A 24,890-nucleotide genomic window follows, 5' to 3' on the forward strand; every position below is an offset into this window, starting at 1 on the left:
GCTGGCTCGAATGAGTATAAGTATAAGTTTAGATTTACTGAACCCATCTGATCCAGGTGTCCAGTAATTATTGAAGCAGTCAATGTCGAAAACAAGTTGCTCAAGGGAGGTTATTATAAATGTACTTCAGCAAATGGGTTGATGTCATACTGGTTGTTTTAACAAAAAAACGTAGTGAGCACGCATCGGAATTGCATTAGAATTCAGGGCATTAGATAGTCCTGCACCAGACAGACCTTTGGGGTTTGGGAGTAGTGAGGGAATTCAAACATAGACAGGGTTTTTTAGCCCAAACTATATACATTTCATGTTTTTAAAATTAAATGAAAATGATAACATCTTAGTTCCAGATTAGTTTTTGCTTTCCTAAACTTGCTAGTATGCTACCTAAAAACTGTAGAGTCAGATACAATTTAAAGTATATTTTATTACTTTGTTTTTAGTTTCATATTTGAGAGTTCCCCACTTATAGAAAAACAATATAGAAAAACTAAAATCACATCTTTTCTTTTTAAAGAAAACAGACATTTCGACATTGAATTTGTTGCTAGCAAACATAAAACATGCTAGCTCATATCACATCTAGCGTGTTATTTCTCATTTTAAAACCCTAAACAAATTAAAACAGCGAGTGGCGTCGTATAGCCCGCAGGTGCTACCCACCCTCGCTGCCCGCCTTTACGCACCACCGCCGCTCTCGCTGCCCACCTTTGACCAAGGATAGTCAAAGCTTCATGTGACAAAATAAAAATGGCAGCTTTTCTGTTGATTTTATCTCTATAGCAACCATTTTATGTTTTGGTCGCCTGGGGGTAACGAACAGTTTAACACCAGTTCAGACGAAAAAGTAAACTTTTGGATTTCTGCAGTAACGGAGGTTTTTTGCCAACTACGCCCACATTCATTATATGTTCATATCCAAAGTATATCAATATGTTCAGTTCCAGCCATTGATGCACGCATTCAATTTTCACAGTACTCCATTGAAAAACATGCAAGTAATAAGAGTGTGCCACTTTTGCGAGCTTGCCGTTCAACATCTAGACCTTCTAATTGCAACATTTTGATGCATTGATTCCCAGGAAGTTACGAGACAATCGAGGAAAATTTGTAAAAGCTCTGGTCAGGCACTGATGGGACAGAGTCAGTTGATCAGTTGGCCCACCCATAATTGTTACAGTGAAGGGCCCAACCTGACAAACCCCTGAGGTCCCGACAGGGCAGAGCCCCCGTCAGAGCCAGCAGCTGTGGTGGGTGTCACCCTGAGCAAACATGGCTCTTAGGAGGGTTGGCCCACCCCATTCTAGCGTCAGTAAAGGAGTGATCTAGGCCCCCCAGCACAAGCAAGAATTCCAATCCACAGGCCAGGCCAGACCCCCACCCTGTCGCACTGTCCAGATCATGTGCTCCACCCAGGAGCCTGGAACCAGACCCCCCGGACTAATGGTGCCTCCCTGCCCCCCTTCTAACACCAGCGGCTCCCATGACGAGCCCCCAAACCCCGGCAGATGAAAAAGGAGCGGAGATGCCCAGGCTCCCCGCCCCAGTCATGAAGTTAGCTATAGGGGAATCAGAGAGATTGTATTCTTTCCAAGTTAGTTGACCTCCTGACATTTTTCCAAACTGAAATGAACCAACAGCAGATTCCTGTATTGACTTATATTACATTTTTTTCTGTGTTTTTTCAGTTTAGTAAAACAGTTTTTTTTGGCTAAATACATAAAAATAAATACATGAAAATGATAGGTACTACTTCAATGGCACTCATGCCTCCAAGCACACAAAGTGAAGGTGAAGTCTTATCATGCTTTTTAACATTTTAAAAATGTTAACAATGTTGCTATAGTTTAAAAGCACAACTACAATGTTAAAGGTTCAAAAGTTCACATTGGTGGCCCTATTTTGGGCTCATTTGTCACAGTTTCCAAACAGATATTTTTGGAAATAAGTTTCCTGACACGTTTGTAAATGTCTGACCCATGCTCTGGGTTTTTTTCTCCCGCAGGGTCAACTGATTGCATCTGCTTTGCCACTGTAGGAACAAATGATCCAGTCACGTCTGCTTTACACATTATCATTGGTGAGTGGAAGACAGAAAAAAATAACTTCCAGCATGTGCTCTTTTATCTGAGAGCTCAAACATCTTTTATCTGATTTGAACGGCATTGCATAAGGGAGCATTGAACTTTTTTTGTATCACAGCAGGTTTTTGCTCACCACAATAACACAAAAATAACAATAATGATAAAATCAGAACAATAACTTCCCCTTTCACTTTAACAGGTGATTCCCAGCCTATGGATGTGTGTTCTGTTCACCACAATGACGTCTTTCTCAGATACTCAGTCTCATTGCTTGGGTACGGTTTCTATGGAGACGTACTGGCAGACAGCGAGAAGAAGAGATGGCTTGGTCCTGCTCGATATGACTTATCAGGTATGACAGCTAATATTTAAAGAAGACATCCACATAGACTTTTTTAACCCTTTCCCTCAATGCTAAGCTAACTAAGTTTCAATGTTACTGGCCTCTCACAGCCTTTATTTAATGTGAGCTCGGCTGCAGTTCATTATGGAGCTTTGTGCTCCCATTCGGGGCTCATACTTGGGAGGATTAAAGATATAAATTGAACTTACAGCCTTGGGCTTGTAGATTTCAGACCAACAAGTTCACTTACACGTTTTCCTTTTTCCAACTCATAAATATTTGCTCTCATAAGCTGTTTAAAGGAGCCAGTATTCTGGCCCTGGATATGAGGTGTTAAATCAGGTTAAATTAAACTGGGGCCAACATTACAGCAGAAGATAACTCACTATCAAATAGGGAGCCTTTTCTTTAAAACTTGTCTACCAACACAGGAAAAGTAAACCCTGTAATTTATCTCTATTTATTAATTATTCAATTTTTTAAAACTTATGGCCCTTTCTTACCTGCTGATAGGAAGGAATTTAACTCTTTAATACTAGTGCCATGCCTGGCAAAATGAAATAACACACATTCTTTGAACTAGCATAACTCCTTACTGTTCACGCCAGTGTGTCCAAATGTTTAAGTGTGCACAAGGCTGGATTTTGTTGTTGGTCGCACAATTTATACAATTCAACTTAAAGTTAAAGTCCCATTAGCTTTCACATAGCTAGGTGCGTGAAATGTGTTCTCTGCATCCGATCCAGAGGAGCGGAGGAAAGCCGCACACAGGAACCATTTGGTGGTTTAACCCTAACCCATAATCCTACACCTAACCCGTCTTCTGGGTCCGCGCGGCCAAAATAAAAGTTTAGCACTGGCCGCACGTATTTGGAAAATGATGTTCGAATAGTAACTTTCTTTTTGGCATTTCATTTTATTTGCTGTACAAGTTAAATCAACAATCTGCACGTCTAGCATAAATGAGGCACTGGTGCAGGGTAGCCTAAATTATAATGTAATTAAAAGCATGTTTCATGTTCTTATCAAAGTTCTTTTTGGTGTGTAATTTAACAATACAGCAGGATCTGGTACACACATTTGCTTTGTCATTCCGCACATTGTTTGAAAAATGTTGATTTGTTACCAAAAACATGTCACTTTTTACAATTTCCTATTCGCTAAAGAGAAACTTTGCAGAATAGAGACTGTCAGTGGCCCCCCCTTGTGTCAAGCTCTTCACTCATGAAAGACGCAGCCTGCAGAAAGGGGGGATAAAGGGCAGGGCTACTCAGCTCAGCACCAACGGCCACACCCGTATAGAGGAGATTTTGGAAACAGTTTCTTCAGATAAACATAAAATAGATCTTATTAAGACATTTCGGCTGGCCCTGGCCAATTTGGTGCCCTAGGCAAGATTTTTGGTGGCACCCCCTTGCATCACAGTATATTTCACTGCTAGTGTACATATAATCACAAGAAACTTAATAGGCTCTTGTGAAGCTATTAAGTTTGCAATTTTTTGTATTTAAACAATGTAATTGCATATCAAAATCATTAGAAAGAATTAAAGAAATACTCAAAAAAAAGATACATGCAGCTGAACTTGAATAGCATTATGATTGACTGTTACAAGCTGGGAAAATGTGAGAAAACAACATCCAAGCAATTAGCATTACAACACCGGATCTAATATATTAACATTTGTCTGGGGAAGGGAAGATAGGGGTTATTAGGTGACTATTAACCATAACAAAAGGACCTACCGTAGCATGAACTGACGTTTGCCTGATTGAAATTATCTTTACTTTAGGTACCTCTGTCTTTGTCACTTTTCTCCTCTTCTATGTTTCATATCAAAACATAATAATGACCAACTAGTTTGAAGGATAACTGAGGCATTGATACAGTCAATGAGCAGTTTGCTCCTTTTTTTCTCCTCCTCCATTTTTGGCGCTCCCAGGATGCGCAGCGCCCTTACCATTTTCCTATTTTGTCTATACTACTGGCCAGCTCCGGTTTAGGTTGTGGGCTTTTGGTTAAAAAATTCATAATCAGTAAATAGAGAGGCAGTAGGCTGTAGCATTCATTTTAAAAGTTGTTCACATTTCATATTGACATGTGGCAAAACAGAAAGTAAGTCTAGGTATGTTCTGACCTTGCTTGGTTATGATTCAACGAACTGACCTTATAACTCTTAATGTCCACTAATTTCAGCCGCTGTGACACCACAATTATGACCAAAAAAATAACAGCCGTGCAGTCATAAACGTGTGCAACAGCTCGCGTATCAGCTTCACGTTTTTCCCACACACGCTAAGCTTCCATCCACAGACACTTGCTCATATCACTCTGCCTGTCACCACCAACAGTTTAAAAACACAGGGTAATTGTTACATTTTATTTACACCGGCAAACATGTTTGTTTTTTCCTACAAGGCACATTCATTTAAAGTACCCGTTCACGGAAAAGTATTTATATAGGTGGGCGGGATCACAGTAACAGCGCTGCATAAATGGACCCATTTTAATGACCTCATAGGTGAAAAAAGCTCGTTGTGAGAAGGGGTTGTCACTCAAACTCAATTTTTTTTCAAATCCCAAAAATACAAACAGATGACAGATGAAGTGTTTATTGTTGTCACACCCCCTCGTGAAACTGTCTTTCCCTCCATGTGCTAACATCCATGCCCCAGGTTAACCATCCCTGGTTTATGCAATTACCGCATTTCCTTTGAGCCGATATAAATCAACACATCTCTGTGTAAAATACAGCTTGTTTATGTTAATTACATAAGCATTTTACTTACCATTGGAAAGTAGTTTAAGTTACTGCTTTGCACAATAATGAAGTCACTTCAGTAAAGTGAAGCATATCAGCGCAAAGCTGCTTTTTTCCGTGTCAATTTCAGCTGGTTTACAGTAATTGTACAAAAACTATACTACTGTAAAGTAATGTAAAGTTGCTACTTCACACAGTAAGGTAAAGTTACTTCAGTAAAGTGATGCATAGTAGCACAAAGCTTCTTTTCTCCACTTCAGAATCTGTTGAAATTAACATTAATTGCGGAAAAAAAGTTGAAGAGTTGAGGGAGTTTTAAATAAATTCAACACTAAAGCTAAAGCTCTGATGTTTAAAGGTTAAGAGTTAGCATAAATCAACCAACACTTCCTGTAGCGGCTGCAGGCTTATGAGCCGCTAGAGAGGCTGCAGCAGGTCCTGTTTGCGACGCGCTCCACAAAAAAACTATGACCATGAAATCCACTTTTCTTGTGTGTCTTGTGTGTAAATTGCAGATCAATTGATGGTAATGATGTAACTTTAAAGTTTATATATATATATATATATATATATATATATATATATATATATATATATATATATATATATATATATATATATATATATATATATATATATATATGTAAAGCCAAAGTCATGTTTGTGAAAAATAACCTTCTAGAAAACATTGGAGCGCAGAAAAATTCTCTGTGAATAGTTTTGTCTCCCACTATATAAATCTTACATAATCTAGATACATTAATAATTTTAAAGTGCTATTTTTGCACTAAGATAAATTGTAGGTTTGCTCAGATAACATAGCATGTTTGTCTGTCAATTAGTTCATCTCTATCTTCTTTCTGTCTTCATAAGCCGTGTTTTTGGTTGCAGGGGTAAAAGCTTTCCTGTGTCACAATTACTATAAGGGCACCGTCTCCTTCCTGCCCGCTGAGGACAACTTGGGGCATCCGAGGGACAAGCTGCAGTGTCGATTTGGGTAAAAAAAAAAAATTCAAGTGTTTTTTCAGCTTTTCTAGCAAAATTCTACCTCAATTGACAGATGTACACTGTCCTAACTCAAAAAGGTTGTTTGTCTAAAGGTCTGAAAGTCAACTCCTTTCTGAAAAAGCAAAAGATTTGGTGTTCTTGACGTTCCAGCTCCAAAATGTTTTTTTTTTTTTTACCGGAGCTGGAAACTATTATTCTTTAAAATGGCAGCTTATTTTAGCACAGCAAATAATAATGCGCCAAAAGACCTTTTTAGCTGCCAACTTCTCCACAAGAAAAAAAAAAACCACTACAAATATGGAAATGGCTGGAAACAGCCTTCAGGCCAGTTTAAGATAAACTGAACATTTTCATCCTAATGAAGGATTTCAGCTTGTTAACATCTAGGATGTCAGCAAGGCTTGTGATTCAGTGATAGTTAAACCAAAAAAAAACAATGAAAAAAAAGGTTATTGCTGGTATTTCAGGTGCAGCATCTGTCAGCACAAGCAGTCATCAAAGGACAAGCTCAGGGAGACAGCAGACGAGGAGACGGCTGCCGAAGGTACGAGTCTGGCTTCGTTATTTAAAAATCCCCCCTTAATCAGAGGGAGAGACATTCTCTCCTTTCATTGCTTTGTTATCTGCTCATTTTTCTCTTCTGAAAACCGTGCCACACTTTTAGGAAGTGTGGAAATGATCATTTTTAGAGTGGAGTCTGAGAATGTCGACAAGAAAAAAAACACTTCAACAATCGATTTGCATTTTTCTCATATTTTTTGTTGAATGTCTGAGAAAGAAGGAGAGTGAACAAACAAACCATCATAATGCACTTTTCAAAGTTTGCTTTTTTTGCTAATGTCAATAGCGTTTTTTTATTTGAGGCAGAAAATTCTTAATGAGATGTATTTTTTAGAAAATGCATGAAAATGAGAACTGACGACTGATTGGCCCCTCCCCCCTCACATTCCAAACAGGAAATACCTGCTGGCTCCAAGAAGCCAAAATCACACACGCTATCTACGAATTCCTTTACTACTCACTACGTAGTGCACTATATGGTGTTTTAACCATTTTGTAGTGCTGTCTTAATCTAAATTTCCAAAATCAAGTGACCTAGAAATTTTCCAGTAGTCTCTGCGAAAGACCAGTGTGCATTGATGCTCATTAGATTTGCGAAAATACACCACAATGCATTGCGTTTGACCAATTTTTGCGAGAAAAGAAAGTATTTAAATGTATTTTTTTAAATAAACTATCAAAGTTTATATCATCAGAAGACAGTGGATTCATAAATAGTTGTTGTAAAACGCTTATATGATATATTACATTTTCACTTCATGAATTCGGTGACGTCATATTCGCCTTAAAAAAAGAAGAAAAAAGAAGTGAGCAAGGTTTTGAATTGTTTTTAAAATGCACAGCACTAGATAGTCTCACACTATGTCGTTTTTTTAATTGTTAGTGTTTAGGGTGGGAATTCGGACAAAGCCACAGACAATTCTATTATGTAACAACCAGCTATTACCCATTATATTTGTCAGAAAAACCCTTCTTACTCTGCTATCTTTTTTTTAAATAATAATTCCTATTTTTGTCCATGATATTTTTCTTTCTTTATGGCAAGTTATTTAAGATTACAAACTGGCCAATCAGTTGCCTCAATAAAAGTATGTGGTCTCACGTCGAACATTTAAAATGTTTGATTGACAGATTCTTCCAAGCCCGCTTTCAAGTCTTTGTTACAAAAGAGGAATGAGGGAAGCACAGAGGGGTGGAGGAGGCAGAAGTTTTTCAGAGAAACAGGGGCTTTTGGCCGGCAGTTTAGCTCAGGCAGTAGGGCAGGTCGTCCAACAACCAAAGGGGTTAGCGGATCAATCCCCGCTGTACGCCATCCCCCACCCCCCAAGTGTGGCTAGTCTGCAGCTCACCACTCCCCCCAGGGGATGGGTCAAAATGCGGAGAAGAACTGTGGGATAAATAATAATTGTGGGATAAATAAAGTATTATATATATATATTAATTACAAAACAAAAACTACAAACCAAAACCACTGCATCAGGCAGGCAAACTCGAAATCTTATCCACACTTGAAACAAGGGAACATTAACCTATGGAGCAGCACAGGAGGAAGGGAAAGACAAGATATATAGACAAACGAGACAGAGGTGGAAATACTCAGCACAGATGGGAACCAAAAGCTAAACTCGAGAGAACAAAACAGGAAACCTTACAAAATAAAACAGGAAGTGAACTCAAACCAATACAGAACAACAAAGAACCAAAACACATAGGCAAAGAAACTTAAACCGTGACAGTCTTAGGGTTCTGGACTTCCAACAAGCTCACTCCTGATTGGTGAGAATGGTTGCCAAATAAACATTGACTCAGAATGACTCTAACTAATCATTGTGTACTAATAGCGTCTGGCTCCAACATGGCAGCATTCATATCATGAAAAAATGGCGACTGAATTGACTTCATTTTGCATGAGCCAGAAGTTTTCGAGCCATTTTTTATGGTTGATGTCACACTTAGTGAGTCCAGTTCTTTTATACAGTCAATGGATGGGCTGCATAGACGTGTAGTGGTCCAAAAACATGATTCATAAGTTAACTGATGACTTTAAATTATCCCTAGATGTTAATGTGATTGTGTGTCACTGCGACCGACTGGCAACCTCCACCCAACAGTAGCTGGGATAGACTCCAGCAACCCAGTGACTGCAAAACATTCAGCAGGTGTGATTGGAGGATGGTATGATGGGAAAAATTTTAATTAAACCCCTACCAGCTTTTGAAAACCTCTGCGTTTTTGGAGATCCTGGCTTTCCTTCAAGCTTCAGTTTACCTCCTGATCCATCAGACCCTTAATATCTTGGATCACAGCGACCCCCCACTCCTGTTAGGTCATCTCTGAGCTGCAGACGATCTGTTTGTTTTCATTCCCTCTTTAATTTGTATCCTGTTTTTAATTCCCGTCTGTCCAACATCGTCTGGATATCAGGGTGTTCCAGTCTCATATTTCTTTTTCTCTTTTTATGAAGATAAAAGCAAGCAGAACCTGTTTGTGTGTGAATGCAGCATGACAGACTCATGCTAATTTTCTCACGCGTTTGTGCATGTGTGTCTTTTTGTCTGCTGAGGGAAATGGCAGACTACTGCTAAATCAATGAGGCACAACACTCTCCATCTCCACAAATGAGCCGTTCCGTTCAGCAAAAGCAAACAGTCATTTGGAGAAATCTTCCTGCCGCAGAGCAGACACTCCACAGTCGTTCTTTCTGCTTTTATTTATTCCAAAAAGCGCCTTAATCACCACTCACCAATTGCAATTTTGTTGGTTTGTCGTCCCTTGTTATCCTCTCCAAGTTTGCTTTGCCAAATCATTGAGGGAAAAGTCATGTATGTTTGCTCTTTGAGATCACATAATATTCCCTTTGAGGTGCTCACAACCAACTCGTTGTTAATTTGGACTTCCATGATCGCTGCTACAGCTTATCCCCAATAACCATCACCCTGTGAGACGCGCAGCTGCGGTCCCGAGCGGGACTTTGCCAATAACAAGTCACGGTTAACGAAGCAAAACTGTCACTCTAGAGTTGGTGCTTTTATGTGAATAAGATCAGGATAAACCTGTCGGAAAGTTCCGTCAAAAAAGGGCAACACAGCAAGAAACTTTCTCAGTTTCCTGCGTCTTAATCTCAAAGGACCTTCATCAGCATCACTGCCGATCTGTGACCAGCTGAAAATGTAATCCCAGGACTTTTACAGAAGCTAAACACTGAGCAAAAAAGCTGAATTCAATCATGTAGCAGCCAAAGGCCAGTTTATTCCAAAAATCACACTTCAATGATCAGTGTTTTCAGTGGATGTCAAATGAAGTTTAAAGCAAAGACACAGGTGTGACCAATGAAGCTTCACTCACTCCTGGCTGCTGGATGAACTTGCTCAGCATTCCTCCATATTACAGCCATCTACATTCATTCACTGAGGAGCTCACTTCAATTGTTAGCAGATGAACACTTTAACTAGTATTTCTGCTTAAATAAAAGTTTTTTTTGTATTGATTTTTTTTGTTGGATCGGAAGAAAATAAGAAGAGAGAAGAAGAGAGTGGATGTTAGAGACGGGGGATAAGGAAGTTGGAGGATGATCAAAGAAAAGCGGGAGAGAGAAGCATAACGCAACAAGTTTCTGGAGGTTAATCATTATCACTGTTAGGTGTAGACGTCAGTCAAAAGGAGCGGGTCTGTCCACACACACTCAAATGTTACAAGCATACCTGTTGGCCTCACAGACAAACATGTCAACACGTACACAATCCAACTACAGCACACACACACACACACATACTTTTGCATACAAACACATATGTAAAGCATTTCATTCTGCATATTATTTGTTCAAAGTTGAATTGACATCTGTGCTTATGTGAGTGTTTTTCCTCTATGGAGGTGGATGATGGAATGTAAAAAGAAGGGAAGTGCCCTGTCACCCCCACAGCGAACCCCCGCTGAAGCCGTGGTGGCAGCCAGGGCCCCCCAGACACCTACGTGGTGTAGCAGATAGAGAAAATCGCCCATCGGGCAAACATGCCAGCCACCCAGACCAGGGCCAGCAGGACTGCCACAGGGGCCCCCAACGCCAGAGAGCAAGGGGGCACAGGAGCACGAAGAGGGCAAGCCAGAAGAATAGCCCTCCCACCACACCAGGGGGCCCAGCACAGGTCCCCACCGCAGAGAGCCAGCCACAGACAGCACCCCACCATGTCCCAGGAGTTCTAAGCATCCCCCCAACCTCAGGCAGTTCTTTGTTTACTTGTGTCTAAGTGGTTTCACTCCTGTGTTGCAGTCAGCAGCAGCAGCTGGAAGGTGATCTGCGGGAAGTTTATCGCCATCAACGCAGCCAACATGAGCTGCGCATGCCCCCGCAGTCCCAAAGGCCTGTCGCCCTCTGCTCACCTTGCCGACGGCACTGCAGACCTGATCCTGGTTCGGAAGTGTTCCCGTCTGGACTTCTTCAGGCACCTTCTCCGACACACCAACACAGACGATCAGGTAGGCCTGCAGCTTAGCTGCTGTGACGCAGCAGTATTATGCCTCAAAGTCTCAAAAACCTTTTAGCAGAACTTGAGCAATCAGGAAAAATGGAAGTGATTTAGCAGGATAAATAAGTCGATCTCCAGAAGTTTATGGTTTTGCTGCTAATGAAGGTTCTGCTTAACATTTGATTATCAATCAGTATGTAGAGGAATTTAAAGCTTGCAGGTTTACTCCTGCTGTGTTGGGACCTGCCTCTGCTGACTCCGCTTTGCTTTCTACCTACGGTTCGGCTGAGTTCAAATTCCACATTCCCCCCGTGCCTTCCCACATTTTATGAAAAACCTCCATCTTGATCCTGGAGAGGCTCCAGTAATCGCTGCATCATGGATATGCCAGATAGGGAGGGGTCAGGCCTCAACAAAACTAATGTTCACACCAGAAAGTAGAACCAACGCCAAGATGAGTCTGGTAGAAATGATTTCTTCTAGGAGTTTCATCTGCAGCAGCTGCTTTGGTTAAACTTAGAAAATTTTAGTTTCCTGAGGTGAGAGTTTTTTTCTAAGAAGCTTCTCTATTTAATGTGTCACTTTATTTGTTGTATAAGCTTTTTCTTTGGCACCTTTCTATATGTACTGTTGTCGCACTGTGCTTTTGCAGCAGGGATGTGTGTAGATGTGAAATATGATGCACGTGACAACATGGTAGCAGTTACTGAATCTGATGGTCACTACATTCTGCCGACATCTTTGAGATTTACTAGAGGGAAGGCCTCTGCAAATCTTTGAGATTTTCTGGCATCTGGAATTTTGCAACCATTTACATTTGGTTTTCTTTATTTTCTAATATCATTTTTTAGTATCCAGTCAAAATATTTTTTCTCCATCAACACTTTCCCTTATCTTTCTTATCTTTATACTGCTTGGCTGTTGGTAACCAATAACAACTCGACTATCCCTCAAATATTTACTCATTTATTTCCTCCCATCTGCTCCTGCCCCTGTTGTTTGCGTTTCCACGGTGTTAACACTTTTAACAGCGATAGTGTTCTCTTCATGTGGTCATTAGATATTAGTTTCTGCTTTATTTCCTTTCTGGTTAAATAAAAGTGGTTCCTGAAGGCAGCAGTGCTTTCATTTGGAACCTCCCTCCTGCCACACTTCAGGACACCTCTGCACCCTGCAGTCTAGTGGTGAGGAAAGCAAAATACACCCAAAATAACCAAAAAAAGGCAAATGAAATCAACTGAATTGATTGATTGAATGAAAAACAAAGGACTAAGGAAACATTCCAATGTATGAAATAAGAATGAAAGGAAAAGCTTGAAGGAAAGTAAGTCTATTTTAAAAATGATGAATGGCGTATACCTATGTAGCGCTTGCCAACCTGTAACCACCAGGAGCAATGACTGAGTGGTTCAGTGTCTTTGCCAAAAACACTTCCACACATGGGCGGACACGTTTGGAGCTGAACCTGTGATCCTTTAATAAGAGTTTGAACACTCCACCTCTGCGCCCCAGCTTCCTTATAATAAAAAAAAATAACAAAGAGAATTATCGTCATTATTATTTGTGCAGAACTCTATAAAATGTTGGTGCTTATTGTATCGCCACAAAGGTTATGAACTCTTTTATGTATCAATTCATGGACCATGTATCAAGATGCGTGTTGAATCATATGACAGGGAAAGATAAACACCCATAGTTAAAACAAACAAACCGAGCCCTACCAGGGGGGTATTCCAGGAAGCATGTTTAAACTACCCTGACTTTAAGCCTGAACTCTGGCTGAAATCCGCCTGAACTTGCTTACTCGGGGTATGTCGGTTCCAAAAGACCGGGTATGAGTTGGCGTAATTACGCTCGACTTGGTAACCCTGGGTTAATGCACGTGCGCGTCATGCACATAAAGACATTCTCAATGGATCGCCGATTTCTGGAGTCACCATGGAAACACGTGATGAAAAAAAGGAAAGCGCTATACTTCGGTGAGACGGAGTCTGAGGTTTTAATGATGGCGTATGAAGATTATACGTCCATCAAAAAAGTAATATGGCTGCATCATCAAAAGAGTTTCTGCTTGTAGTAAGAACAAACTAAACGCAAGAGTTTCTTATCTTATTTCCATTTTCCTTGTGACGCATATATATGTAACTTATCCAATTTTGCCACCTTAAATGAATTACTTCTATTGGTAACAAATAATTGAGTTAAATATAATCAACCTAATTTCTTACGTCTATAAAAATCAATAATTGTTTATACAACTCAAATTTATGTATTTATCTAACTAAATGTCATATTACTCCAATTCAATTAATATTTTATCCATCTTAATTAATTATATTTCTTGATCTCTCATATGTCTAAGTTTGAGCCGGCAGATATGCTCATTTTTATAACAATTAAAAGGACCGGAAAAATGCACGTTGCACACAAATTCATTAAAGAATTTTCCGTCATTGTCATTAAAGTAGTAACCGGTAGGGGTGCCATATAAACTCATCATCCTCTCCTTCACTCTTACTCATGGTGCACAGACTTAAGCAAAGTAGGGCAAAATAACTCAGCAAAACACAGTAAAACAGCTAAACAACTAAACACATTTGGTCAAAAACCCACACTTAAACCCAAATCCATCCAAACAGACAAAGGGAATGGTATCCCACAATCCCTTGCGGTGCCGATCTAACAGCAGGACCAACGTTATACCTACTTAATTGAATTCCTTTGAATGAAAGTAAAATAACTGTCTGAAAACTAAGTGTTATTTTTAAACTGACTTAACAAACAAATGATTTATCTTAACTGAACTAAATAACTAAGTTAGATCAAAGTGAAAAAGTTTATTTTTCCAACATCCATATGTGATCTTATCACCCTCTCATGGTGGAAAAGTATTATCTGAGCTTCTTCATCCACTAAATCATCTTCAAATGGACACACCATGCTCCTTCACCTCTCTGAAAACAAACTAACCTTCAACTAAACCTGCTCCCGACCAGGTTATGTTCAGAGCATGAGTTGCTATGGCAACTTGACATACCCTGTAACATACCTCCATTTTTGGAACCGAAAGCTGAGGTTATCAACTTCCTTAGCCTCAAACTTACCGTGGGAGCTAGCATAACCTGCTTCCTGGAATACCCCCCTGGATAACTTAAAAAGAAACATGGTTCAGATATGTGAGGAATGTTGGCCCTAAAAACCTGAAATCCTCTTTCTAAACACAAACTTTAACCAGCAGAGGCTGCCATTGTTCATCACCATTTTCGCCGTTTAAACTGAGGAAGTTTATCTCATTACCTCCTTTTTTATCTCTGTAAGGTGGAATAAACTGCTGCCATTACAATCTGAAATCACCCTCAGTTTAGTAGCAATGGAAAAGTGAATTTTAAATAAACATGGTTAACTGTCTGCATTCTTTTATAGTGTTTTTTCCTCTTTTACAGTTTTTATAAAACTACAGAGTTTATAAGATAAAACAATTATTCAAAGTTGCTTCACATTAAGGTCAGGTTCCTCCACATCTCTGATTGTTTTTGATCAGCAAAAGGACTTAATATTTCCTTTCCATGAACAGATGCTGCTCTCCCTCCCTGGTTGTGGCTTCTGCTTTGATCATTTGTTTGAAGTGCTTCAAAGACAGCAGTGATTGGACTTTACAAGCTTTGCCAGACGTGGAGTGATGCACAGATTCACGCTGTTTTGTAAACATTGTACAAAGCGGGCATTAGCATATAGATTGGACATGATTTTTCACATGGTAGCTATACTCAAACACAGTCATAACAAGCTAGCATTCACCTGGTATCTTTCTTTTTCGACAATCGATTCCTCCGATAGAGAAAAATGTCATTACGGCATCTCATTGTCTAACAAACGGAGGATTTCACCGCCTGTAAAGCGGTGACGGCGATGGCATGGTTCATCTTAAGGTTCGACTGCTGGCCGGTGCTACGCTTACATCCCAGGAAGGTAAACAACTATGAAGAGGGAGAGTTTGCATCAAAGTTGGGTTGATATCAGGATCTCTGTTCAACCAAGCAAATCAGGATGAGGAGTGGCGACGGCACTAAGCGTATTCATGGTCTTGTCAGAAAGGCTTTTAGGCGCATCGTCCTGCATGAATAAAAAGTGGCTGCAGTCATAAAACGGGCCCCGTGTGAAATAAATGGCTGTCGCTCTGCTTTCAAGATGAGATCATGAGATAGAGAACTGTAAACGGGGAGAATAAGTGGCTCTCTGTGAAGTTGTAGAAAAGAGTGTGGTGGACACAGCTGAGCCTTTTTTCTGCCATGCTGAGAGATGAAAGGATTTGGAGGAAATGATTTGTCCTCCGTCTTTCTTCTCTCTGTGGTCACACTTCCTGTGTCTCCTGTTCTTTTTTGCCAGGTACTTTTTTCTTGAGTCTAAACCTACAAACCTACCTTTTTACTGGACCGAGAAGTTTCAGCCGTGGTGGCTTTGGAACAGCGAGGACACGGCTGTTGTGGCAAATACAACATTGTGCCTTTTTATTTCCACTTTTCTTAGTCTATTTGATATACCTACCGGATTGATAAGCAAGTATCGATGAACGCTTAATGAGACACATCCCTCTACAGGACTACAGGGAGATGCAGCATAAGGTGAAAGGTCAAAGGCCAAACAAGGGGCTTATGCTGACTTGTATGCTAGTTAGGGTAGTAAAGAGGGAGAGACTGACCTATACAGCTTAGTAAGGCAGAGAGACCGAGATGGGAAGGACATGCAGCAGGTTAGGGTGATTAAGGATGGGGATGGTAATGTATTGGCAGGTGTCAGTAGTTTGATGGAAAGATGGAAAGAATACTTTGAAGAGTTGATGAATGCAGAAAATGAGTTTAAATCTAGATGGATATATTCTGGAGGTGCATTATAAATATCTTTCTACACTATGCTCAAACATGCTTGCTCACTACCTGATGCGTAGGAAACAAGAAAAACATTTAGTTTCTAAACAAAAACACTACGGCAAATTAAAATGAAATCAATCAATCAATTTTAAGTTTCTTTAAAATGAATTAAAAGACAACCACGTATTGAAAAGTCATTTTTTAGTATTAAATTGTAAAATGCGAACTGCATAGTGTGGCACTGTTCCCACTGATCGTGGGAGTTACCCAAGAGTTGGAGTAGACAATGTAAAGAGCTTCTCTGGTCACGAGGGATGAGCTTCATTAGGAATGGAAGCGGGTGGGCATCATTCCCTCACAGGCTGACGATGGGCGGGGCCAGAGAAGGAGAATCAGCACGGGAGATTGACGTGGAGCCCGAAAGACCTAACCCTGTTGCATTCAACACTGCTCAGAGCTTTAATATTATGAGTAATAAATATTGTTCATTTTTCAAAGTATGTCTATCCAATATGCATCAAATGACATATAACCATTAATAGTTTTTAATAAAGACATTCTTTTACATTTATGCTAAATAAAAGTTTAGGATCAATTGGTAAACTTTATGTTAACAGGGTCACTCACTGACAGATGTGTAGTCAATAAATGCTCCAAACTGCAACACCACACATGACTTCTAGGCTTTTCTTTTAGAATTGACTATAAATAACATATACATAAGGATGTGTAATGTAAGATATGTATAAAGTTGACATTGTTGGAATCTACTAAAATGCTTTTGAAAATTCAGTATCACACATCCCTTCTCCATATATCAGTGAAAACGATCAATCTCAGAATTTTCAACTAATTTTTGTTTATCTGTTTTAGACTATAAATTGTTTAAACTGCACTCAACATTTAACCATTTTACCTTTTACTTTTACTCCAGTAACATAATGGATGAATGCTTTTTACGTCTACTCAAGTCATTTTTTTTTAAAGCAAATCTACTTGTAAAATCTTTGTTTTCCTTTCTGCTTCCCTTCCCAGTTTGACCACTCGTTCGTTGAGGTTCACCGTGTGAGGAAGTTCCACTTCGAGCCGTTAGACCCTCAACCTCTTTTGCTGGAAAACCAGAGTGAGCTTCCAAAGAAGCCGGGCTTTTGCCCCTTGGGCTCGGCACAGACAACATGCATCCCCAGCGCAGCGCACAGCAGCTGGAACTGCGATGGCGAGATCCTGCATCACGCCGCCATTCAAGTCAGGTAAACACTTCGAACACGGCCTCCTTGTTCTATTTCATTACTTGTCCTGTCCAGCAGCTGAGCAAACACAAAATAAGTGCCTCTTACGTAAAGCACATTTTATATTTACAACTAGGGTTTGTTTGATCTACTCCTTTGACAAACAAGGAGTTTATTTTTATAAACTTCTTTTGGATTATTTTATAAACTATTTTATTATGTTGATTCAATTCTTTTTGGCTCTGCAACTTTCCTAAAGGAACTAAAATGTTATTTCCTCTGCTGCAATATAAGAGAAGAAAAATGTAATTTTAAAGATTTTTTTTTTTTTACATGATAAAGATGAGTCAGCAAAATTGAGCACCGACAATTACTAGACTGGAGATCCATAATATTGCAGAGACAGAAAAAGAAAAATTAAGCTGCGATTACATCTGATAACAGCAAAGGTTTCATGTCTCAAAGCTTTGGGGAAAACCGATTCTGCGCTGATGACTCACAACTCTCTACTTAAGTGCTGAAAAGATTTTTATCTTGAAGATGCAGCCGTTTTTGGCAAAAATTTGTAATGCAAAGAGGATGCAGTTTTTCAAGTTTGAAAAGTTGAAGTTATTTTTCCCATTTATTTTTAAAAAAAGGTTCAATTTGCTGTTTAAAAATGCTGCTAAAATGGCATCTCTGTCTGCCGGGGAGTTCAGGACAGAAATCCTTTCATTGAGCAGCCATATTGGATCTTTTTGTTAACCCACGGAAAAAATCTCTAAATGGTTGACGCGATTTGCCGCCCAAATTGCATTGCAGGACCCCTAATAGCTTCTGAACATTAGCCACGGTTCCAGTATTCTGTTGTTACCCCTCAAATGATGTTTCAAGAAGCGTTAACACTTGTGCTATCCTAGGCACTTTAACATTGGGAGTGGGGTCATCTAGACCCATTAGATAGTGTGCTGAACCTTTTTTCTTCAATGATTTGTGATCTTCACTGGTGTCCATGGATTACATGAAATCCTCTCCACCTTTGTCACGGTAGGGATAACACATCACTGTAAGGGTGGGGTCATCTAAGATAGCACAAGGGTTAAAGTTTACTTGCTGTGTGGGCCGGCTGAATGAAGCGCATCTCCAGAGCCCTGGACTTCGTCTTGTCATTATTCTGATGTGCTCCACACTTCAAGCATGATCCCAACTCTGTGCGCTCGCCCATCCGTCTTGATGCATCTTTTTTTTTCATGCCCCACTGTACTCTGCCAATGATGCATGGTGGTGTAAAGTTGCTAATTTAATGGCTCTCCCCTTGTTAAAAGGCGACTCCCCTTTAATTAAAGCTGAAGTCCATCCATTTATTGCCTCTTCCTCGCCGGTAATCGTTCTTGGAGTGAGCCAAGCAGAGGGCCGTTCTGATAATTAATGGCAGGAGCTCAGGTAAAAGAAAGACGATGACAAGATAGAAGCTAGAGCCGCAGCTTTGGGGGAAAAAAGGGAAACTCAAAGTGTGATGAGCAAAAAGCCACAGAAGACGCTTTGTGTCTGCTATTTTGAAAATACTTTATCATTTTACCGTACTACATTTCACGTACTATATTTATTTTTATATACTTTGGACCATAAGATCATAGAGTTCATTAGGTGAAACAAAACTGTTATATAAAATGATGTGGTAACACTACCCAGAACACCTAGAGCCAAGAATCAGGTTATTGGTCACCTGCCTCTTTTATCTGCAATACTCAGTACTTGCAGAGAAAACAACATTCAAAAACAATTCTAACTTTATTGAGAATAACTCTCAACGTAGTTCAGTTGTAACAAATCACATAAAAAACAGATCTCTATTTTAATGCTAAAGAACAGAATGTTTCACTTCCTCACTACAGTAGCCTTAATTCTCCAACAATCCATCAAGCGTTGTGGGTTTGTTGTTTAAGAAAGATGAATAATTTTTGAGAGCCCCCCCCCCCCCCCCCCCCCCAAAATCGTTCCAGGTCAGTAAACACAACCAGGATTAATGTAATAATCCAACGGATTAAAAAATGCACTGTTGCGTTTTAAAAAAATTTAAAAAAGGTAAAATAAAAAATACGGTAACATTTTTTGTTACCTGTTTTCATTTGTCTGTTTTTGCCCCCAATTGTTTTGCATTTTTTGTTGAGTTTCTACTTTGTTTTTAGTCCGTTATCTGTCACACATATATCACACATTGTATCTAGAAAAATAATATATATTTAAAAAGAAAAGCGAGAAAAGCAGAGGATCGCACGACGCAGGTTAAAACAAAGACTGTGTACGCTGAGAGTTGATTTAAATGACACATGGGCATGGTGCTGGGGGGTGGGGGGATCCGCTGCACACGAGATTTGCTCTATGATCTGTTGCCCCCCCCTACTTTAATGAACATTTTTCTGTTTGTTTTTGTGTTCTTTTTTCCTCTCCACACACTTCCTCCATTTTTCTTCACATCTATTCCAACCTTGATGGCCTCTGGATTACAGAACACAGACCCTCAACCCTCAGTGTGGCATGTGCAGTCAGGGCTGCCATTGCTCCTCTTCAGAATCTGCCCCATACTGGGCAGTAAAGCCTCACCGCAGGCGATGGTGGATGTTTAGCTGATGATGACTTGTTATTTGAGCTAAGTGACATGTTGTGTGTTTCTCCTCAGCGTCCACCGCCAGCTGATCCGGCTGTTTGCCCGCGGCATCGAGGAGCAGCAGCAGCGGGTTTGAAGACCTTCCTGCACCTTTTATGTGAACCAAACCAAAAAAACAAAAGTGCTGCATAGAAAAAAAAATATTCCTTTCAATTCCTCAAAGCGTCTTTGGTTTAGAAGTAAAGGCATTCTTAAGATGGACGCAGAGAAACAGAGCTAGACTCAAACAATCATGAGAAGCTTCCATAAGGCAAACACTCCTGAAGTTCATCAACCAGCTGTAGTTTCTCAGAAACACATCTGATCATTCTGACCAAAAATGTAAAAAAACCCTGAAGATATCAGCTCTTAAGAAATCAGCTGGGGGCCCCCGCTAACAGACCCCTGATGTTCTGCTGGTTGGTGAAGCCCAGTAGCTGCTGCACCTGTAACTCCTGGCTTTGCTGCGTCCAAAGAGGCAGCACAGAGTTCAACCCGCACCCGTGAGAAGGCTCAATCCTGTGGCGTGCTGTAGGACGTAACCGAGCCGGATTTAGCTCTGTAGCTAGAGGTCAAGCTGGTCTTGATGTAGCACAAGCAAAGCTTTTGATAAACTGACTTTTGTTTGTTTTTGTGTTGTGTTTTTTTTGAGGGGGGCAGTTTTCAGCAGGAGTGAAACTATAAGCAGGAGAAAAAGCGACCCAGACTTTGCAAGAGAAAGGTGCTGAAAAAAAGACATTTAAATTAGCATTAAAAACATGTAGCAACCTTTAGCAACCATCACTTCTAGCATTACACGTCAAGAGTGAAGCTGTGGTTATAGATCAGTGTTTAGAAAGAATAAAAATAGTACGTTTTCTTTTGCAGTGTTCATTATCAATTGTTGTGTCGCTGTTCCATAGATTACAAAGATCCTTCTTCATCAGGATAACTCGCTACTTCCTGTTTCCTCCTGGTGTTCTCCACAATCTTTGTATGACATGTTTGTGTTCATGAAGCATGAAGGCGCAGATGTGAACAATAATATTTGGAGGTGACCAAAGCAAAGACATTTCTCTGTTGTATTTTTAGATTGATGAAGAAGAGAAATAGGAATCCAAATAAAGAAAATGTAGGAAAACAATTTCATGTTTTTGTGTTTTTCCATTCACACATTTCACTTCATATTTGTTGCTCAGTTTGGGAAAAACCTTTGACGTCTGCAGCTAGAGGTGCAGTTCGACAGGAAAGACCCATTTTTCTCACATCTTGAATCGATGTAAAAATGAATCATTTCAAAAAATGCTTAAAAAAAGGATAATGAGAAACATGTGGATTAAAGTTGATGTTTATAAATTCAAATGGATTCACTCACTATCTTTTCACACTGGAAAAGTACGTCCTTTCAAGACATTCAATGTTAAATGTCTTGAAATGTTAAATATCTTGTTGAGTCATTTGATCTTAAAAAATGTCATTAAAGCAATAGCTTTTTTTTACTGTATATATTTTTTATTTGTGAACTGTGAGAGAATTCACCTGAGTGAAAAAAACGATCAATTGGTAGTTGATGGAATTGATCCTGGTAAGATTTTGTCTTTTTAAGAAGATATTAAATCGTAAAATTAGCAATAAATACTCATATTTAGATCGATTGCTCTGGTAACTGAAAATATAATGTCTTATAATAAGTGTATTGCTAGAACAGAAAGAGTTCTATATGTAGGTATTTATATATTTTTTCCTTTAAATATAATCCCTTTTAAGAGCTACCACTGTTCAATAATCCTTATACCATCATCTGCGTAAAGTAATACTAGAATGACACATTTTAAGGTTTATTTTGTACAATAAATATTATATAATTCGTTACTTCTCTTCCTTGTATTTTTTAAGGGGCTGGTCATAAAGAAAATACATGCAAGCAACATATGTGGTAAGGAAACTGTCAATAAGAAACATATTCATATAAACAAATTTGTGGACATATTAATCATTTGCTAACTTTTTTCAAGTGATTTTCACAAAATTTCACACCCTTAACTCAAGTCTACAATGACCCCTGTTATTTTGTCAGCCTTTGACCTCGGGAAAAGGCCGCCATTTTGAACCTCAAATCAAGACTGTGGATGAGGAGGCCTGCAGGACATCAAGATTCTGTCATGTGAACAACAAACCCACACGGCTGACATACACGACACACTAACGTGGTCCTGGCTAGTTTGATGCACTGGACCAAACACTGGATGGCCCCTAGCGAGTGCTAATTTAGGACACTGTCTGTATTCCTTCATCCTTGTTTTTCTTCTTCTCTTCTTTATTTCTAAAATGAGCACCTGGTGTTTCCTTTGATCTTTTGACCATTTTCCACAACCTTGAATAGACTTTCCCGTCTGTCAGAAACCCAGAGTTTAGATGAATGAGATGAGGAAAACAAATTCACTTGGGCTACGTTCACACTGCAGGGCTTAATGCTCAATTCGGATTTTTTTTAAAAATCCGAATTGTTTGCTAGACCGTTCACATTTCCAAGTAAATCCGAACTTTTGTGATCTCCAGTGTGACCGTGACACGACCCAAACGAGACCCGCATGCGCAGAAGCCAGAAGAATACTCAACGGTGAACGACGTCACTCGTTGTTTGCGGAGCAAACGTTAACAATGGATGTCAACAACAGTGTTGTCAAAAGCTCTTTTTGTAATATTAAATTTATTTTCACGAAGGAGCAGCACAATTACAATCTTCTCATTTTAAGAAGGCATTGGAGTCGGGATCGTCTGTACCCACTGTTGTGGAAGAGGAATGTGTATGTGTTGGGGCCGCGCCCCCCCGTGTGTGCAAGCGCGTGCCGCGATAGAGAATAGGTGGGGGGGCAGTGTGGGCGCGCATTCATGTTGTGTGTTACGGAGGACGGTAATAAAAGAAGGTTTCCCCCAGAATAAATGCTATGGACTCTTTATTAACCCGTTCTGGAGAATCTAAGGATCAGAACAGGGAGGAGGAGGAGGATCGCCTCGGGTCCCCCGCGCTTGAGCACGGTCAAAGGGGAGAAAGAAAAAAAATTTATCGCGGGAAAGGTTCAACACCAAGCTCTGCCATTTAGGTGGAATCTTTTTCAAAAACCGCCCAGTTGCGATCAGAGCCCTGGAGTTTGGCCTGAAAAGAGCGATCAGCCCAAATATTAATCCAATCAGTGACCTCGCTTCTCTTCCACTGACTGGTCTAAGCAGCATCGTCCACCATGGTTGATGTTTACGTTCTCGTTCCCGCCTACTTCAACGCAAAATGATGACGTTTGTTGCGTGTCGATGACGTACGGTTCGGAATCAAGTCGCCTGGCCGGTCAGACGGCGGTCGCAATTGAAAAGAACGGCTACAATTCGGAATCAGGCCGGCAAACCCACGGGGCCTGGGTCGCAATTGAAAAGATCGGATCTGTGTCATTCAGACTGTCATGAAAAGATCGGAATTGGACCGCTTAGGGGCAAAAAATTCAGAATTGGGTCGTTTCAGCCTGCAGTGTGAACGTTGGATGCAGACCACTTTTTTTTCCTTTCACTTTGCAAAACATCCAGTAAAACTGCAGACAGTGTTCACATCATAAGCGTGCGCTCCTTTCATGCAGCCTGACTCTTAGAAATGAGGAAATGAGACTGTCAGAATGTGGTTTGTGTGGTCATCCTACCAGCGTCCTACGAGCACTAGCACATTCCATGCATGCAGCATTGATCTGGGGTCAGTAAAGGGACCACAACTCGCACCTTACAACCAGAGAGTAGCGTTAGGACACTGTACAACAGCCTCACACATACTGTAGGTCATAAGTGTATGCAACTTACTTAGAAATGCCTTAGAAATGCTTCACAATACACTTATCACAGGCAAGACAATGATATGTTCCATTTTCGTGATGTCCCTTGAGCCTCACGAGAAATGCAACACAAACACAATCCCTTCAAGATGAAGATGCATTTGCTAGATATTACTACCCTCCACGGGCCCGGATGACCCAAAAATCCACAGCACCTGTACATGTCAATCCCCTCTATAGGTGTATGCGACTTAGAGTATAGTCCAGATGAGCTTTTAAAACGTTTTTCTGCTATGAAACTATCCTGGATGAATGACCAGCAGACTGTTAGAAAAAAGTGGTTGTGTCTTTTTTGTTTTGTTTTTGTAACCCTTGTGCTATCCTAGGCACTTTAACATTGGGAGTAGGGTCATCTAGACCCACTAGACACTGAACCTTTTTGTCTTCAATAATTTGGGATCTTCACTGGTGTCCATGGATTACATGAAATCTGTCCACCTTTATCCACCTTTGTCATGGTAGGGAGAACACGTCAATGTAAGGTTGGGGGTCATCTAAGATAGCACAAGGGTTAAGAATGTTGGCTTTCCGTACTTCCACGTCCTGCAGGTGGTGTCATGCAGTTCACTTCAGTCCGGTTTTCTGAGCTGTAGTTTCTGCTCCACAGTATAGATCCCAGGTTCTTGTGTTTCTGACCATTTTTAGACTGAGTTTTTGTCTGCATCATTTAGTATTAGCTACCACTAACCTGCTATTTACTCTGCCCTCCACATGGATGTCTAGTTAAAAGCATTTACAAATCCCATGTTATTAAACCAGAGTAAGGAGACTAATAATAAAAGCAAGAAACAAACAAATCTTTTTTAAAAGAGTTTTCTGTCCATCAGTTTTAGCAGAAAAGGTTCAGTTAGAGGCCATTGAATCTGCAATTAACAAGTCCAAACTCAGCATCTTTTTCATCTTTTGTTCTGCAGTAATCCTCTTAAAGCAGAGCTAATTTTACCTCACAAAGCATTTCATTCTAAATGCGCAAAGGCGGCACACTTTTTTCTTTTTTCTTTTTCTGCAGTGCAATGCACTGGGCTTCACTTCTGGCAGCTTTAGTGAACAATGTTTGATCCCTAATGAGCAAACACTGCTGCCATCACGCTTT

The 24,890-nt window shown here is 40.1% G+C and overlaps 1 protein-coding gene across 1 annotated transcript in view; it reads left to right on the forward strand.

Annotated features, from left to right (window-relative positions):
- The window catches only part of cerk (ceramide kinase), a 49,601-nt gene extending 28,532 nt beyond the window's left edge, over positions 1-21,069 (forward strand). Inside the window, exons 7-13 of the mRNA XM_023952621.2 lie at positions 2,006-2,080; positions 2,284-2,436; positions 6,080-6,185; positions 6,664-6,740; positions 11,028-11,233; positions 17,127-17,341; positions 19,980-21,069. Of these exons, the coding sequence (XP_023808389.1) occupies positions 2,006-2,080; positions 2,284-2,436; positions 6,080-6,185; positions 6,664-6,740; positions 11,028-11,233; positions 17,127-17,341; positions 19,980-20,043 (896 nt within the window). The 3' untranslated portion in view covers positions 20,044-21,069. The remainder of the gene's footprint in view (positions 1-2,005; positions 2,081-2,283; positions 2,437-6,079; positions 6,186-6,663; positions 6,741-11,027; positions 11,234-17,126; positions 17,342-19,979) is intronic.
- The last annotated feature ends 3,821 nt before the right edge of the window (positions 21,070-24,890 follow it).

The sequence above is a fragment of the Oryzias latipes genome, chromosome 23 (genome assembly GCF_053564925.1).
Source record: "Oryzias latipes strain Hd-rR chromosome 23, Olatipes_Hd-rR_3.1".
Taxonomy (NCBI): Eukaryota; Metazoa; Chordata; class Actinopteri; order Beloniformes; family Adrianichthyidae; genus Oryzias; species Oryzias latipes.